The 17,966-nt window shown below is 61.7% G+C and overlaps 1 protein-coding gene across 1 annotated transcript in view; it reads left to right on the top strand.

The window, feature by feature from the left end:
* SHROOM4 (shroom family member 4) overlaps window positions 1-17,484 on the top strand; it is a 55,603-nt gene extending 38,119 nt beyond the window's left edge. The window contains exons 3-11 of the mRNA XM_077826672.1: window positions 845-976; window positions 2,547-4,785; window positions 6,760-6,821; window positions 11,851-12,534; window positions 14,006-14,136; window positions 14,219-14,495; window positions 15,488-15,665; window positions 15,928-16,200; window positions 17,202-17,484. Coding sequence (XP_077682798.1) covers window positions 845-976; window positions 2,547-4,785; window positions 6,760-6,821; window positions 11,851-12,534; window positions 14,006-14,136; window positions 14,219-14,495; window positions 15,488-15,665; window positions 15,928-16,200; window positions 17,202-17,471 — 4,246 coding nt within the window. The 3' untranslated portion in view covers window positions 17,472-17,484. The remainder of the gene's footprint in view (window positions 1-844; window positions 977-2,546; window positions 4,786-6,759; window positions 6,822-11,850; window positions 12,535-14,005; window positions 14,137-14,218; window positions 14,496-15,487; window positions 15,666-15,927; window positions 16,201-17,201) is intronic.
* The last annotated feature ends 482 nt before the right edge of the window (window positions 17,485-17,966 follow it).

Here is a 17,966-nt window from a genome sequence, read left to right as displayed (position 1 = left end):
CATAGAGGGTGGGGGTGGGGCTGCCTGGATAATCCCCAGCACTCAGCCAGTGTGAGTCCAGCCCGCAATCATGAGACTGGCTTAAAATGTAGGCGTTAGACCCGAAGCTGGTTCCTCCGTCTCCTGGCGTCTGAGCCTGGCGGAGCCCCTTCGCCAGCTTTTCTTCCCAGCCACCAGGGCTAGAAACCTGCTTTTTCAAAATCCCACACTGAGGGCTGAACATAATCCCATGACTCCGGGAGCTGGGGCTTGAGGATATCCCAGGCTTTGGGGTACTGTGCTGGAAAGGGAAGGTGCAGTGTGTGGGTAGAATGGGGACTGAAATTCTCATCACCCAAAGGGGGGGGGGGCATTTATCCCAATAGCACTGGCCCCTCCTCTGCCTGTTGGAATGTTGCAGAGGGAGGGGTCCCCCCCATTGTTTCAGTTGGTGGGGAGCAGATCCCTGGCCCTGCTGGCAGAGAGGCAGGAGTGGGGAGAGCCATGAGGGGCAGCCTGGAGAAAGGGCTTCCGTGCCCTGGATGGCTTTGTCCGCCTGGTGGGAGGCACCCACTTCCCACCCCCGAGTGCCAGCAGCTCCCAACCCTTCGCTCAGAGGGACGGGAGCTCCCCCAGGATGGGGAGCGTGGGATGCCATCCCCTGGGCTGGGCAGACACAGGGTGAGAGAGGACGCCCCCAAAGACCCCAGTAAGCTAATGGGGAACTCCTCCGGGATGTCCCGTCCGTCCTGCTAAGGGAGCCTCTCTGTGGAGGACGGGACGGGAAGTTCTCCAGGAAGTGAGCTCAGCCCAATGCCTCAGCCTGGTTTCCTCTCCATTCTTGGCTCTGTGCTGCTCTTGGCAGGAGGAACGTGCCCGTCATCAGGCCCCACTCCTGGCACCTGGCCAAACTCTCCGAGGTCCGGACCGAGGCTGCCACCATGCACTGTCCCTCCGACACCTTCAGCTTGTCTTGGCACTCAGGATGTGACTCCAGGTGAGTCCCACAGCAGCTGGGGTGTAGCCCAGTGTGTGCCACTGGCTCTGCCTGCCTGGACTTGCTGCCCTGAGGCACCTGAGAGCCCTCTGGGTGGAGGAGCCCTGGCAGGTGCCTGGCTCTAAAATGCCCCCTTGCTGGAGCAATCCAGACCCAAGCTAGCTGCTCCCCACCTCTGGAGCCCCTGCCTTGGGCTGCCTCTGGGCCTCCAGCACTGGGCCGGGGCCCAGCAATGGTCGTTTGGTTGCCAGCCAGGCATAGGTGGCTCCGGGTTGGCTGAGGCTGATTTTGAGCCTGGACTCATTTCTCTTCCCTGGAGGATTGCAGAGGGCAGAGTTAAGGCCAGCCATGCTCCCCAGAGCTGCCCAGGAGTGGGTCCCTTAGATGTGAGCTTTGCTTTCACCCTGGCCCTCGGGGTAATGCAACCCGTCTGTCACCGTTAGCCCTTCAGTTCCCTGGCTGAGCTCTGCCTTAGTGTTCTCTGTGCCTGGGCTGTGGGAAAAACATCCTTGTCCTGCTGCAACACAAAGGGCTCGGACCAGAGGGCCACATGGCCCCTGTGACACGCCATTAGCCAGCTCTCCAGAGCTTTATCCCAGCATGAGTGCATGTCTCACCCTGGAATTTTCCACCTTGGGCTGGGTTGTCTCCAAGCCCAGCACGTTCTTCCCCTTGCTGGCCTGGCTGGCTGCTGCCCCGCCTCCCACTGGGGCCCTTTGGCACTGCCACAGGGTCCCCTAGGCCCGTTCTGACAGGAGGAGCTGCCCTGTTCTGTGGCTGTCTCCCTGACTTCCCCGGGGATGGTTCCCCCCTTTTTCCAGCTCTGGTTTGTTCTGCTGAGCTCCGATTCCTGAGCAGGAAGGGTGGCAGGCCAGAGACGGCTGCGTTGCGAGCACGGAGCTAACAAATCCCAGCCGTCTTGGCCAAGTGGGGGGCTGCGAATGCCACACTGCCCACAGTCCCAGAGGACAGGCGAGAGCATGCTGCGGGCCCAGTGGATCCCCCCCCTCTCCCTGCGGGCCAAATCCTGCCCTCGCTTATGTGCAGTAATTCTGGCTGCGACCCCTGTCGCCTCAGAATAGGAACTAGCATCCTGGGGCTGGGCGAAGGGCAGTGAGACGAGCGGAGCTGGAATGGGCAGATCACCTCTTCCGGGAGCATCACCTGGCTCTGCCCACCACTTAATCCACCGAACAGGGAGATACCTGATGCATGCAGCCCCTGCCCACGGTGGGGCCAGGGCAAGGCTGGAACCAACCGTCCCCAGCGGGGGCAGGCAGGAGGCCCCACCCCTTGTTGCACCAGCTTCTTGCCCCACTCCCCCCTGTGCAGTGCCCAAAGGGGAGCGACTCCTTCCTGACCATGGCAGGGGAGCTGCCCAGGAGCTTGCCAGTGTTGTGTGAGCTTGCAGAGCTGGGGTGTTTGAGGGGTGCACTGGGCCAAGGGGCATCTGGTCTATACCTGGCCTGTGAACGGCACCGTGCAGCACAGGCCGGGTTTCCTCTGCCCATGGCGCTGGGGGGGAGGGTGTTTGCCCGGTGCCACTCACACTTGCTGTGTCTCTCTCCAGTGACCTGTCCCTGCAGTGGGCCCAGCTGTCTCGCCATTGCAGCACAGAGAAGAGCAGCTCCATTGGAAGCATGGAGAGCCTGGACCCGCCCAGTCAGACCTACTACGAGGGCAGCCTCTCGCCCGTGGACCAGAGCATGTACCAGAACAAACGTGACTCTGCCTACAGCTCCTTCTCAGCCAGCTCCAACACCTCGGACTATGCCCTGTCCCTGCGCCCCGAGGAGACCTCCTCCACAGACTCCATCCTCCAGGGCCTGGGCCCCAGCCGAGCCCACGAGGGGCGCTACCTGCAGACAGGCAGCGAGGGGGCAGTTGTCTCCTGCCAGCTGTGTGGGCACCTGGCACCCAACTCCAGGCCCTCCTCATGCCCCCACGAGAGCAACCTGTCAGGCTCCTCCAAATCAGGCGCCCCTCCCCAGCCCCCCGTCAGGAGGGACAGCCTCCGGGCCTCCAACCCCCAGCCAGCTGGCACCGAGCGACGCCGGGCCTCCGCGCCCGCCGATGTCCTGCACCTCCCGGGCAGGTGGACCTCAGACACCTTGCTGTGCCTGCGAGACAAGGAGCCCGAGGGGGTTGGAGGCCATCCGAAGGAGCGCCTGTCTGCCGATCAGTACTACATGCTGAGCTCCCACCTGGACATGGAGCAGCTGTTAGGGGAGAGCACAGAGCATCCCCACGGAGCTGCCCGTGGGCAGTGCCAGGACAACGGTGCCCACGAAGGAGAGCCAGGCACCAATGGTGACCCTCCCCCATCTCCTCGGAAGGGGCACCGGCACAGCGCCCCTGAGCAGCTGCTGGCATCCCAGCTGCACTCCCTGACTGTGGCCACAGGCAGCAGCTGCTGGGATACCCAGGTGCAGGACGGGCACCAATGGACTGTGAACCCGCTGCACTTGGAGCAGCCGTGCCCTGGCCGACAGACAGAGGATGCCAAAGAGCAGTTGTGCGGGGATCCGGCCATGGGCACAGACCGGGCTGACGACCACACGACGCAAGCCCAGCACTCCCCCAGCTGGGCCCAGGACTCCTGCCACAGCCAGGGGCCATACAGGTGTTACCCAGAGCTGGAGAGATCCTGCAGCACCCCCGGTGAGTCAGCCACACCTCCGCAGCCTGCTGGCCTGATCCCCACGTGCAGCTCCGAGGCACTGGTAGAGGAGGGGAAGGAGTCCGGGGAGAGCAGGCCATGTGCCAGGAAATTGGGCCCTTCTCATCAGCGATCGGCCCAGCTTCGGCGCCGGAGCGAGCGCTTCGCCACCAACCTGCGCAATGAGATCCAGAGGAGGAAGGCCCAGCTGCAGAAGAGCAAGGGCTCTGTGGCTCTGCTGTGCGGGGAGGAGCCAGTGGAGGAGACTGACGAGCCGTGTGAGAGCCCCCCTAATTCCTCAGCCCTGCCACAGGGCAGGCTGCCTAGCTCAGGCATGGCACAAGCCAGAGCCAGGTGCCTGAGTCCCACGTCGGGTGTGGCGCCTGCTGGGGAACTTGGCAGGAGCCCCGGTCGCCCAGCTGACAGGAGTGCCCCCACCCCCCAGTCTGCACGGAAAGGCCCCAGCCCCCCTGCCCCCGCCAGGGAGAAGCACAGGGCTCCGGCAGCTGGGGGCCGGTGGCGGTGGTCTCCAGAGCACAAGCTTCAGCAGGCCCTGAGCCCTGGGAAGGCGTACACCAAGGGGCCGGAGACGCCTGCCTCCCCGCTGCGCCCGGCGGAGGATGCTGACCTGCTGCCCTTTGCTGACCGGAGGAAGTTCTTTGAGGAGACCAGCCGGTGCATGGGGCGCCTCCCGGCCCGGCACAGCAAGCCCCCCAGCTTCCGGCCGAAGGCAGCCGAGCCGCACGCCTTTCAGCCACTGAGTGCTGAGTGCCGGGAGCTGCGGCGCCGTTCCGTGGACCAATCGTACCCACCCCTGTCGCCTGGGCGGCAGAATCTCCCCGCCTATGCCGAGTGCTGCCTGGAGCCGCCTGTGTGCTATGCCGGCCTCCCGCGGCATGCCGAGTTCGAGTACCTGCGGCCCTTTGCCCGGGCCTGTGCCGGGACGGCCCCACTGCGTTGCGAGCCCTGCCTCTACTGCTCCAGCGACATGTGCCCCACACTGCTGCAAAGGAACATGCAGCCCAGCCACCATGGCTACCGCTGCCACCCCCACCCCTGGGTGCCACGGTGCTCTGACTGCTGCTGCTCTGTTCCCCACAAGGCTCTGGAGGAGAGCGAGCCCTGGCCTGGGAGGAAGGCGTTCTTGCCGGTAAGAGATCCTCCCTGCAAGCAGGCCCTGTGGCTGAGCCTGGCCCGGCTGAGTATCAGCTTGTGGAGAGGTGCAGGGGAAGGCTGTCAGGGGGATTTGTCTGTCTGTCCCTGGGGATGGGGAGCCAACCCTGCTTAAACACTAGGAGTTGCCGCCTCCTTCACCCTGCCTCACCCTGAGCCCTTTGCGCCATGCCAGCCACTGGCAGCAGGAGGCACCACTCCCCTCCCAGGCTGTTTGAAGCTGTGGGGCAGGGGGTGTTGGAGCAGGGCAGGGGCAGAGTTCCTGGGAGGCAGTAGGGGACAGGGAAAATGCGTATTGCGTGACTGCATTTGATCCCCAGTGGTTCCCCAGATTAGGGAAGGGGGTCTGTCTGGCACATGCCCGGTGTGTGTGGGAGGAATTGGGTACCCCTTGCCTGTGACCTGCCCATCTCTGCCAGGACAGTGACTGGCATCCCCTGCCATTTGTGTTTAACTCAACCTTCTCCAGAAATGTGCCATGGGGACCCCCTTGCCGCCCGCCACACATGCCCCTGCCAAGCCTGGAGCAGGCAGCCGGTGTCCCTCTGGCACCCCTAAGTGCTGCTCCTACACTGGTGGAGAGGGGAGGGCGAGGAGTCAGGTTCCTCATGGCTGTGCCCCCCGGCCAGCAGACTGCTAGCTGCGGGCCAGGGCAGCGGGAGCCCAGGGAGGGAAGCGGTGGGTCTGAGCCAGGGCAGGATGGAGCTTTGTCTCTCCTGGCCTGGGGGCACAGCCAGGGAGCGTTAGCCAGGGGATTACTCACAAATGGTGATGCTGTGCCCATCAGCCCTTCCTCCTCCCACCCTGCCATGTGTCCCCATACCATTGGGGTGGCATGAGCGTGGGAGAGGGCTGCATGGCAGCCCATGTAGCCGCTGGGCACCTTGGCATTGCTGGCTGGCAGAGCTGGCTGGAGAACAAAACTCGGGCACAAGAAGCATTGTGGTTGGTGTTTATTTCTGTTAAACCCAGCGCTGTCTGCAAACCAGAGACTGAGAGAGCCGCAGCCTGGCATCAGGACGCTCACCGGGGGGGACCCCGGTTCAAGGGTGCCTGATTCAGAGCAGCCACTTGAACCCGGGTTTCCCATGTCCCAGGTGGGTGCCCCACCTGCCGGGCTGCTGGCTGTTCTGACCTCTCCCAGATTCCATCCCGGACCCCAGAGAGTTTCTGCCGCACGTTTTTCGTTTGGCTGAATCTGCCTTGTCTGACCCCCTGCCCCTGCCAACCACCCATCCACGTGCCAGCTGGCACCATCCTGCCAGTGGCCTGTTTGTGGCCAAGCCCTGCTGCATCACACGTCCTTCCTGGGGGTGTCACGCTCTCCTGTCAGTGCAGGCTGCTGGCAGTGGAAGGACGTTGGTGTCCCTTGGCTGGGGGTGACTGGAGACAAGAGGGATGGGTGAGGGGGTGTCGTTTCCTGGCAGGGCCTCAGACCCCAAGGGGGCGGGTGTCCTGAGGGCTGGGTTGAGGCCCTGGTGCCTGCCCAGCTCTCCCGCTCATGCCCCGCCCAGCTCCATACCTGTCAGGCTCTGACAGGACCTGCCTGGCCTGCTGCGCTTTGGTGGTCGGAGCTGCCTGCGTGAGCCAGTGCAAGCCCCAAAGCTCCACTGCCCAGGGAGCCTTCCCCAGTGCAGTCTCTCCGCAACAGCTGGGAACCAGCCCTGCAGCCCAGCCCCACGGAGGGAGGGCAAACAGGCTCAGCAGGTTTGTGGCTCTACGGGAGGGCGGTGGGGGGTGGCGAGCGAGCGCTAAGCTGGCTGCCAGGACCATGCGTTTCCTTGCTGAGACTCTGCCCTGGTCTTTGGGACTGTGAGCGGAAAATAGCCCCTGTCCTGCTCCTGGGATGTGAGGGGTGGGGGGCAGTGGCTGGGCGGGGGGCTGGAGAGCACCAGTGGGAGGGGCAGGCGGCTCGTCCTGGCCATCTCACTCCTCTGATTCTTGTTTGCAGGAATTTCCTCTGGAGGAGTGGGAGCCTGGGGTGATAAACAGGAAGGGCAGCCAGTCAGTGAGGTAAGGGCTGGGGAGGGGGGGGGGCAGGTTCCTACTTCGCAGGAGCCTTTGATGTGGGGCTGGGGTGTGGGGTCACCGATAAAATGGCCAGCCAGCGAAGGGGACAGAGGCTGCCTGTGACACTGGATCTCATGGAGAGCCCTGTGCACCCCGGATGGAGTCCCCAGCACTCAGCTCACCCAGACACTTTGCTGGGACACTGCCACTTCCAAGTGGTGGCCTGGTGGCTTGGGTTGGGCAGTGGCCCTGCCCTGCAGTACCTGCTCGGTTGGGCTATGGCGGGGGGCTGCTCCCATCACCCAGCCCAGGCTCCTACCTGCTCCCCCATCTGGGGTGCTGTTGATGGAGGAGAGGGGTCCCTCCTGGCCAGCGGGGAGCACCTGTGGTGGTTCAAGGCTTTGAAGGTGGACAAGGGGGTGAGAGCTCTGAGGAAGAAGCCCAAGAAAGTGCCGGGGTCCTGAGTTAGCAGCCCGGGCTGGGGGTATCATGTGCTGCAGGCCGTGGCGGGGGCCGCACAAAGGGTGGGGGTGTCTCCCAGCATGTTTTAGCTGTGCTGGAGCTGGGGCCATCCCCTGTGGCCCTGGTGTCAGGGCCCCAGCTGTGGGGAGTGGGTCGAGCTGAGCCTGGCGTGGAGGGGACATAGTCCAAGTGCAGGCTGGGGGGCCAGGCCAGGAGCAGCAGCCCAGGCTAGTGCCATATTGTAGGAGCAGGTTGAACTCAAGTCGATGAGTTGTGCCAGGCTGGAGCCAAGTGAGCCAGCTGAAGCAGGGTCAGTGGAGCTGAGACTGGGTGAGAGGGCAGGAGCGGAGCAGGGACCAAGGACATGGAGCAGGGCTGGGCCAGGAACCGGGAGCTAGGCAAGGGACCAGGCGTGCACAGCAGGGTCTGTTAGCAGCAGCAAGCCAGGGATCCTCCCAGCTGCACTGACAGCCTCCAGGTGTTTTTTCTTAAGCAGCGTGCCTGGGCCAATCCAGAGCACAGGAGGCTCCAGCAGCCAGCACCTCCCTGCACAGGACAGCCAGTGGGGCTTGCACTGTGGGGCTCAGAGGAAGCTGTTTCCTGCTTTGCTGGAGCTGTGAGGTGGCGGGGTGGACACCATAGCAGACCTGGCTTCCAAGCCCACAGATCCTCCCTGGATCGCCAGCTGGCCCATGGGAGTGACTGTGCCCGGGGAGCCGCTCTGCATGCAGTGCTATGGGCCAGGGCACAGGGTTGGCACCTGGGTCGTGCTGCTGCTGCCTCTCTCACGAACCCAACAACAAAGCTCTGGGCACATGGCCAGAGAAATCTGCAGCCTTGCTGCCAGCGCTGAAAGGCCCTTTTTAACCCCGGCCCAGCCATCAGCCCCGAGGAGCCAGGAGGAGTCCATGTCTCCACGCACATGCTCTTACAATACAGAGGATCACCAGAGCCCAACTAGGGCCTCGCCGTTTCAGTGTCTGGGACAGGGAGGCAGCCTGCTGTTGGGGCTTCCCAGGGTGCTGCTTCTGCAGGAGGCCTGGGAATTCTGTCAGCAGGATTCCCTGCCAGGATAGCCGTTTGGTACAGCCCTGGCTGTGGTGATTTGTGGTGAGCTTCCACCCATCAAGGAGGTGCCTGAAGTGCTGTTTCCAGGCACATGAGCGCCAGTAAATCCCCACACTGAGCACATGAAGGCTGCACAGACAAGCAGGGAAACAGTGAGAATGTTGTCATCTTGGGCCAAGATTTTCAAAAGGGCAATCCACAGCTTAGGGCCCCAAATCCTATTGAGGTGCCTGGGCCCAGATCCCCAGAGGTCCTTAGGCCCCTAACTCCCATTGACATCAATGGGAGTTAGGTACCAAAATATCTGTGAGGATCTGGGCCCTGAATAACAGCTGATTTTCAAGAGTGCAGAGCACTGATCTGCTCCGTTAGCCTGGGTTCTGAAGAGCCTCCCAGGTACCCCTACAATGCAGATGATAGACTGTAATTCAGAAAGGGTGGCTAAAATCAGCCCTGGTATTGGGGAGTTAGATTATCCTAAGGGATTTAGGAGCAGGAGTCCCACTAAAAGTCTTGGTGCCAAACTCCGGAGGGGCTGAGTTTTAGGCATCTGTTGGTTTAAAATCTCAACCTAAATTTCCCAGATCTGATTTTGGTTTGGAAGCGAAATACCAAATGCTCGGCAGGCACTGTGGAAAGCCAAGCTAAGGCAAAGCAAACAGCCTGTCTTCTGCCCTGTGCCTCCTCCCACGTGGACCCTGCTAAGAGCCGAGGGCCAGGACTGAACCTTTCAAGTCATTTTCAACCGTTTGAAAGTAACAATGAAACATGCCCGGTCAGCGCTGGCTGTGAGCAAGGTTGTGGCCAGCCTAGCTCGCCTTGCAGCAGTTCTCACACAGGCACGCTTCGGGGCCCTGCAGATCTGCCTTAGTCGAACACAAGCCGCTGGTCTTGGTCCAGGAGAGTTGGCTGGAGATCTGTCTGGCCCTTCCACGCTGAGCTGTGTTTGGTGCAGCACATGGCGTGGTGGGTCAGTCCCTGTCCTGGGGTAGCCAGTTCTCTGTTGCATGCAGTGGACTAAGGAGAAGCGGGCAGGTTAGTGGGTGCAGCTGAGAGGTGGCCATGCCATGGGCTCTGAATTAGGCTGCAGGAGGGATCTGGGCTGTGACTGGAGGCAAAGGGTGAGGCGTTGCAGCACATTCCCAGAGGCGGGGTCAGCAGAGGAGGCTCAAAGGACTAGGCAGGCTATCCAGGGAACAGGAGCCACATGCCAGGCGAGTCCGCCGTGCTCTGCCCGAGATTTGGGCTGATACACTAAGGCTGGTATCCGGGTGACACTGTTGTACTGGGAGAAAGTGCCTTGTTCAGGTACAGCTGTTCTGCTTCCAGGTGGAGCCAGCCAGTGTGGGGTAAGCACGTTTACAGTTGTGACTGCGGGGCCAGGTTACCTCAGCGGGAATCAGTCAGGTTTGTGTGTGGCCAAGGCCTCACTGGGGAAGATGGCTGGGGTGAGGATACCAGGCTGCCTGACAGGAGAGACCAGCGCAGGGGTTCAGAGTTCCTTTGCCTTTCGATTTCTAAGCTTTCCCAGGTATGCCCAGCTGGTGTCCCCACCTCGCTGTGTTCTCAGGCTTGCCGCTAGCTTTCCTGGAAGGTTTAGTTTTTCCCTCTGTCTCCAGCTCTGCCTGCTGGTAGCTGAGAACCACATCTCCATGTGCCTCAGCAAAGCGGGCGTTTGAGCTGGCTCCAGCAGGATTTGGATTTGTGCACAAGCTGGGGGTTGAAGGGCATTAGTGTCAGATGCCCACTGACAGGGCCCTTCCAGAAGCCCAGCCAGAGCACATGGCAGGGTGTTGTATGTTATGCTGCGTGGTCAGTATGCTGCTCTGAAATGGGCCTGCTCTCTGCCTTGTCCGGTCAGGGATTTCCTAAGGCTGGTCCTAGCCCTGGTGATCTCAGCCCAGACCCTCAGGGTTTCCCTGCCCCTAGCGTTCATTTTGAACTTACCCCTCATTCCAAGAGCAGCCAGATGTGGACATGCCTGTTCCCAAGGCAGCTGGCACGGCAGTTCCAGAGGAAACAAGCCAGTTATTTTAGCAGCTTTACCAGGCGAGCAGGGAACGGAGCAGAAGGGCCCAGAGGGATACTGTCACCAGTCTGTGCTGAGATGAGGGTCTGGCAATAGCTAGAATCTGGGATTGAGGCAGGGCCAGGGACTGTCCACCCTCAATCCTTGGGAATGTGGCATGCTGCGCAGAGCTGCTGTGCTGCTAAGAACTGCGTGTCTAGCCCTCCGTGGAAGGATTTTCCATGGGGTATCATAGGGATCATCCTCATGCCAAGCTCTCCTCTGTAGCTCGTAAAGCACTTTACACAGGAGGTCAGTGTCATCGTTCCCATTTTACAGATGGGGAAACTGAGGCCTAGGGAGGGGCCAAGGGTCACCCAGCTAACCCAGGAATAGGATCCTGGTCTCCTGAGTCCACGTCTAGTGCTCTGCCCTCTAGACCACGCTGTCTCCAACACAAGTGTCATGTCCAGGGGAGAGGCAGCAGCAGAGCTGCTGTTTGGTGCCAGGCTCCCTGAGGCCTGTGGCAAGGCTGGCAGACTCCCCTGGCCTTGCCCTGCCTGCTGCGAGCAAGGCTCTCACAGGGCTGCTTGAAGCTGAGGTGCTGGGGCTCACCCAGTTAGGTGGGTTAGGGGCTGTGATCAGTGGGATTGCTGGGGAGCTGAGCCCAGGGTCTTTGACTCCCACCCTTCTGGCCTAGCCAGAGGTGGATTAGGGGTTTGTGGGGCCCTGAGCCAGAGCAAGTGGGGGCCCCTCCCCACCCCTTTTGCCTGCGGTCCCCCCGCCTTGGGGGATTTGAGGACCACCGGACAGGCAGGGGCACCCATTTTTTCCAGGGGCTCCCCAGTTGTCTGAGGCCCCTGGGCATGGGCCCCATTTGCCCAGTGGCTAATTCACCACTGGGCCTAGCCCATGGGGACGCCAAGCAAGGGGTGGGCTGGAGAGTGAGGCCATGCTGCTGGGGATAGCATGCTCTGTGCCTGTCCCTCTGGGGGGGACTGACAGTTACCACCAGCTGGGGCAGATCCCACGGGTCGTGCTGCTGCCGGATGCCCTGGGCCCAGCCCTGTGATCAGCGTGGTGGGAGGGGAGGCAGAGGAAGGACTGTTCAGTGGGGGGTCTAGGACTCTGGAAATCCCAGCTCCCTTCCCCATCCATGCCATGAGGAGAATAGCCCCCCCTCCACCCCAGGGGCATGAGACGGCCATTCCATTGCAGATGGGGGCCCAGACACTACGGGTGGAGTCGGATAGGTACCTTAGTGAGAGGTCAGCACTCTGGGTGCTGGCTGCATGGGGCTGGGAGCTGCCCCAAGGCTGGGCTTGTCATGGCAGTGGGGATTTGGCCCATAGAGAAGCTGCCTGAGGGGTTTCTCTCTGACTCCTGGCTCCTATGGCTGCCTGGTACGTCAGCGCTAGCTATCCTCAGGCCAGGCAGGAAGCAGGCTGGGATTGAATGGTTTCGGGGGCATCTGCCCCCAAATGTTTTCCCCAGCGAGCTGGCGCACTACGAGATCGGCTTCCAGAGGGAGGGTCCCTTCCGGCCCTGCTTGGAGACCTCCAAGCAGACGTGGCCCCCGTGCTACCGGGCCACGTCCTCTCTCGACCTCTCTTGGGATTGCGAGCGGCGCGCACCAGAGAGCCCAAGCGAGCTGCTCCACCGCCCGCTCCGGGGCAGGGCCTTCTCCGAGAGCCACCTCAACATGGAGCCGCCCAGCGCCCAGGGCCAAGAGAGGAGAGACGCCCCGTTGGCCAAGCTAGACGAGACCTGCCTGATGACTCCGTGTCCAGCCAGAAAGAAAGGGCCGCCCCCTCCACGGCCCCCACCCCCAAACTGGGAGAAGTACAGAACTCGCCGGGCTTCCCACCACCACCTGTACCCACCGGAGCCCGCTGGGCCCAGCTCAGCCTTGCTGGCGGTGCCCCTGGAACAGCCTCACCACCAGGGCGGTGGCAGCATGGAGACAGCAAGACAGCGCTCCCAGAGCCTTCCTCTGGACAAGCTCCCTGGGGACTCGGCCAAGCCCATGGCCGTCTCACAGCCTCGAATGCCTGGCACCCTCCCACAGGAATCCCTGGACACCAGACACCTGCCAGAGCAGGGGAGCAGCCACTATTACTGCCATGTCTCGCCTCGGGAGCCACTGGCACTGGACACGGGCACCAGGGACGCTCCCAGGCAAGTAAACTGGGCCCCCTCACCCCGATGGTGGGGCCCACGGCCTGTCACTGCCCCCTCACCCCCAAGGGGCCTCACTTACTTCAATACCATGATCTGTTCCCTCTCGAGGCTGCTGCTGCACACTGCCCCCGATCCTAAGCGTAGTAATGGGCTCCTGGCGTGCATCCTGTTCTGAGCCTATGTCAGGGGGGTTGCACCTGCCCCACTCTCTGCTGAGGAGAAACCTCGTCCTCGCTGGGAGTCGCTGGTTATGGGGCTGTGCCAAGGGCTGGAGTGCTTTGGTGGGCATCGGCCACGTGTAAGGCAGGTTGCTGAGCTGTCAAGGCCTTGGACCATCCACCACCCCTGAGCTAAAGCAAGTGAGAGGCTGATGGCCCTTGGAGCCGTCTCAGGCCCTTCTGTGCCATCACTCCGTGCAGCTCAGGGGCTGAGCTCAGCACCAGCACCCCACTCCCCTCTGGCACAGGAGCCAGGCTGGCATCCGTGCCCTGCTTGGCAGCAAGTTGGTTAACCAGGACGGGCTTGTCCCTGGGATGCTGATTCCCGCAGCGCCAGAGGCATGTGGGGACTGAGGAATGGCCCCCCCCCCTCACCCGCCCCCATTCAGCTCTCATGTGTCTTACCATGGGAGTTGGGGGTTCCCTTTCCCATGAGCGCTGTGTCTCTGGGGCGGCTTTGGGCTGGCTGTTTGTCCTGCCGATTCCCTGGCCCCTGGTCCATCATGGCTCATAAGAGCCTGGAGCAAAGGGCTGTTGGCCCAGGCTGTCCATGTCCAGGGAGGGTGGTGGGTGGGTGGATCCCCTGCTGGGCCCGGCCTGATGGCAGGGGCACCTGGAAAGGCCAGAGAAGAAGGGCCGTGCCCCGGGCTGTGTTTATCTCTGCTTGTTTGGTACTTCAGCAGTAGTGAGCGTGACCCTCCACACCTCTGTGGGAGGGATCTTTGGGAGCATCTCAGCCCCCTACTGAAGGGGTGGATGTTGGATCTTTAGCTCTGAGATCCTTTCTCCCAAGTGTGTGTTGGATGTCTGAGTCCAAGGGGCTCTTTAACCAAAAATCCCAGCAAGGCATGTCAAGCTCAATGTCCCATCTGCCTGGTTCCTGTGGCCCTGGATGCTGGCGGGGGAGGGTGGGACCTGACTGGGATGGGCTGAGCTCGCAGGGACAAATGCTCCCCTCTGCCTCCCCCGACATTGACTGAACCCTCTGAAAGCCAGACCGGGTGCAATTGCCTTTGTGCCCCGCCCCCCAAATGTGTTGTTTTCCAGCACACACTCTTGTCAAACTTGTGGCAAATCCCCTGGGCCAAGGCTGTTCCCAGAGTCCAGCCAGTCCAGAGTCACCCCCTGAGGCAGGGGGGTTCCAGCTCTCCAGAGGGTGTCCTCCAGTACCCCAAAGGCTGGAAGCTCTGGGCCCTGCTATGCTACTTAGGCTCCCTACTAACACCTTTCCTCTGGGATTGTGCCTACAGGCCAGACGGGCCCTCAGAGGAGGTGGTGAAGGAGACGCCGCGGTGGGATATGGGCAGGTCTGTAAAGGACGAGCAATACCAAGTGATCAGCTGGGGCCAGGAGCGCCCGCGGCCTAGCCCCCCCTGCCTGGGTGAGTGGTACTTCCCTGTGAATTCCCATGGCATGGGCCCATGTGGCAGTTGTGGTTGCTCACTCCCTGCCTCCTCCTGTAGCCCCCGAGGAGGTGGAGTCGGCCCAGGAGAGCGCAGAGGTGGAGAGCTGCCGGCTGGGCAGGCAGCCGCCCTGCCGCATGACCTCAGAGGAGCTGATGCGAGACGTGGCGGGCAGGGATCGCTCCCTGGCAGGTGTGCTGAGCCCAGCCTCTGGCATGGTGACAGCTGCCGAGGTCATGGGAGAACTCTTCTCGGCAGGGGACCGCCGCTCGTGGAAGGACCATTACCAGCAGGACTGGCGGCTGGAGAAGCAGAGTGAGGCTGAGGCTCAGGAAAGGTAGGAGACGTCTTGGCTATTCCTGGCGGGGCTGGATGTTGATGTGTAAGTAGCTCGTGAGTGCTGGTGCAATCACTGGGGCATTAGGGGGTTTCACATGTTCTGTGCAAGTTTCTTCTGCGTGGCTGCAGAGCCCCGAGCAATCACAGCATGTTCCCTCCTGCTGGGCTTTGTCCTTCAGTTGCCCATTTCCCTGTGTCCCCAGCCAAGCAGCCCCTGTGGTTGCTGAACATTGCAGTGTCACCTCTGCACCGTCGCAGTGGCAGGTCGTTCCATGTGGCCTTGGGGACGGGGCCGCCCCAGTGCGCCCATACTGGGGTGCCAATCATAGAATATCAGGGTTGGAAGGGACCTCAGGAGGTCATCTAGTCCAACCCCCTGCTCAAAGCAGGAGCAATCCCCAACTAAATGGCATGGGGACACTGCAGGGATCCCCCTGCGTTCTAAATGGGGGGGGGGGGGTGAATTTCACACCCGCTCCCAGGGCTCAGGCAGCCGGCAGGTGCTGGGCTGGACCCTGCAGAGACAGAGACGGGCATGGGACCTGGGCATAGGCAGCCAGCAGCGCTTTGCTGCTGCTCTGACGCAGGAGGCAGAACAGCGAGAAAGTGCCGTCTCTGTGCTGACACCCACCCGCACCATGTGGCACCAAAAGAGACCGCTGGGGGTCTGGCCAAGTCCAGCTCCTGCTCTCCTGAGGCTGCTTAGCAAACCCATGGGCTGTCACAGGCATCTCAGCCTCCAATGTCTAACCCCTCTTCCCCATCTGGCAAAGTGCAGCTCCTGTCCCCAAGCTGGAGCTGAGGGACTGGGGGATCTGGTGGCCTGAGATTGTATGCTTAGGGTTCAAAGAGCCTAGTGGAGTTAGGAGCCATTAGGATTCAGGTGCAGATTCCCCCATGTCCTGCCAGTAACTTCCTCATTCTACAACTGGGAGCTCAGCTTCCCTCCGCTCTGTACTGTGTCCGACCCCGTGTGCCATATGTGTACAGGGAGGAGTTCCAGCCCATCTCCCCTCCCCTGGGGGGCACCGTCAGCCCCACCTCCTACTCAGCCTATTACAACACCTCGGCGGGCAAGGCTGAGCTGCTCAACAAGATGAAGGAGTTGCCGGAGGTAGCGGAGGGGACCTCAGAGGAGGAGGTGGATCACGAGCTAGCGCAGAAGAAGGTAAAGTGGGGCAGAGGTTATGTGGATTGTGCACTGTCTCTAGGACCTGATATTGCCAGGAATAGAACCCAGGAGTCCTGACTCCCAGCCCCTCCTGCTCTAATGACCAGCCCCCACATCCCTCCCAGAGCCGGGGATAGAACCCCGGAGTCCTGACTCCTGAGCTCCCCTGCTCCACCTCTCATGAACATGGCACCTGACATGACCCCTGGGTTTTAATCGCCTCTCCCGCCCCCTGCCCCACATTTCTCTCCCTCCGCAGGCACAGCTCATCGAGAGCATCAGCAGGAAGCTGGCGGTGCTGCAGGAGGCGCAGCGGGGCCTCCAGGAGGACGTCAACGCCAACACAGCGCTGGGGGAGGAGGTGGAGTGCCAGGTGAAGGGCGTCTGCAAACCCAATGAGTTTGACAAGTTCCGCCTCTTCATCGGAGACCTGGACAAGGTGGTGAATCTGCTGCTGTCGCTCTCGGGGCGCCTGGCCCGGGTGGAGAATGCCCTCAACAGCCTGGACCATGAGGCCACCGAGGATGAGAAGGTATGCGGGGAGGATGCTCTGGGGAGGGGCACAATCCTCTGTATTGGCATGCACATGCCAGCTCGTCCACGTCACCGCATTAGCCTGGGCACCAGGACAGTGGGTCACAAGTAGCAACAAAGGTCTGATCCTGCCAGAGCCCCAGGAATCTGTCCTCCTCCATCCCCTTAGCTGACATAAATGCCCTATTCCAGAGGTGCCTGCAACAGTGCACAGCAACGTTCTATAGGCAGAAGTGGGGCAGAATCCTGTGTTCAGCTGACCCACAGGATGAATTTCTGGGGCAGGCTGTGGTTACCCAGGTTAAAGTGTGGCGGGGACACCAGGGCTATGGGTCAAGATTTAGTAGTGCCTTGACCCCAGTGCTGCATTAGCAAAGCACAGGTCAGACAGGTGCTCTGTCTCTGTTCAGGAGAGGCTGTGGGTCAGGAATGAGGGGCATTAGCAGAGCTTGTGGGGGGTGGAAATCCAGGGCTGGGGTTGCAGGGGGCTGTGGGTTGAAACTGAGATTCTGGCAGTGCATGAAGGGGAACCTTCCCCAGATTTCTGTGCTGTCTCCCCTGACATCCAGTTTCCTCCAATATTTTTAAATTAATTATGTGGCCTGGGTACTGTCCTGTTGTATTGTGCGGGGGAGTGTCTCACCTGGGCACTACTCTGTTATGTGTGCATGTGGGGGCGGGGGAGGGTGTCTCACCTTGGCACTGCCGTGTGTGTGTGTGTGGGGGGGGGAGAGATCTCACCTGGGCACTGCTCTGTTGTGTGTGGGGGGGGAGAGAAGGGGGGCGGGGAGGTATGCCTCTCACCTGGGCACTGCTCCGTTGTGTGCGGGGGGGTCTCACCCGGGCACTGCCCTGTTGTGTGTGTGTGTGTGGTGGGGGGGGGGGAAGAGGGTGTGTGTCTCACCCAGGCACTGCTCTGATTGGGGGGTGTCTGACCCCCCAAGTCTCTGGTGGATCTGCTGTGTGCATTCACTGCTCCTTGCTCTGCACCCTCAACAGCTGGCGCTGCTGGAGAAGAAGCGGCAGCTGACGGAGCAGTTGGAGGATGCCAAGGAGCTGAAGGAGCATGTGGACCGGCGAGAGAGGGCCGTGTTCGGCACCATCTCGCGCTCCCTGCCGGCCGAGCAGCTCCAGGACTACCAGCACTTTGTCAAGATGAAGTCAGCCCTCATCATCGAGCAGCGGGAGCTGGAGGAGAAGATCAAGCTTGGGGAGGAGCAGCTCAGGTGTCTCAGGGAGAGTCTCCTGCTTGGGCCCAGAGATTATTAGTGCCAGCGCTGCACTCCTGGTGGCCACGTGGCCATGGTCTCGTCCACAGTCATGTGGCCTAGAGCCGACGGCCACGGCCTTCTCATGGGCTGCTGCTGGAGGACCCTGGAGCAGAGAGGGTTGTGTGGGAGTGTCCCGCCACCTCCCACAGCCTCCCAGCTGGTGACCCAGGTGAATGGTGCCAGCACACGTCGTTCTCCTCCCTCCCGACCAATGCACCAATTCAGTGGGAGCCTATGTGCCATCCAGCCGGCAAGATCCAGCAGGGCGCTGGCACAAATAGGGCGTTCAGCACTTCCCAGGGTGCCACGGCCTGAAGCCCCAAAGAGGGGGAGGGTGCACTAGTCATCTCCTCCAGCACCGACCTGCCACGGGCCGGGTCACCAAAGCCAAGCAAACAGCGCTCCGGGTGGGAAGGGCTCTGCTGGAGAGCGGGCTGGGATTTCTGGAGCTGAACTGGAAGCCGAAGAAAACTGGACTCTTCAACACGCCAAA

The sequence above is a fragment of the Eretmochelys imbricata genome, chromosome 9 (genome assembly GCF_965152235.1).
Source record: "Eretmochelys imbricata isolate rEreImb1 chromosome 9, rEreImb1.hap1, whole genome shotgun sequence".
NCBI lineage: Eukaryota > Metazoa > Chordata > Testudines > Cheloniidae > Eretmochelys > Eretmochelys imbricata.
The sequence above is the reverse complement of the archived record's forward strand: the minus strand, read 5'-3'. Positions and strand labels throughout refer to the sequence as shown.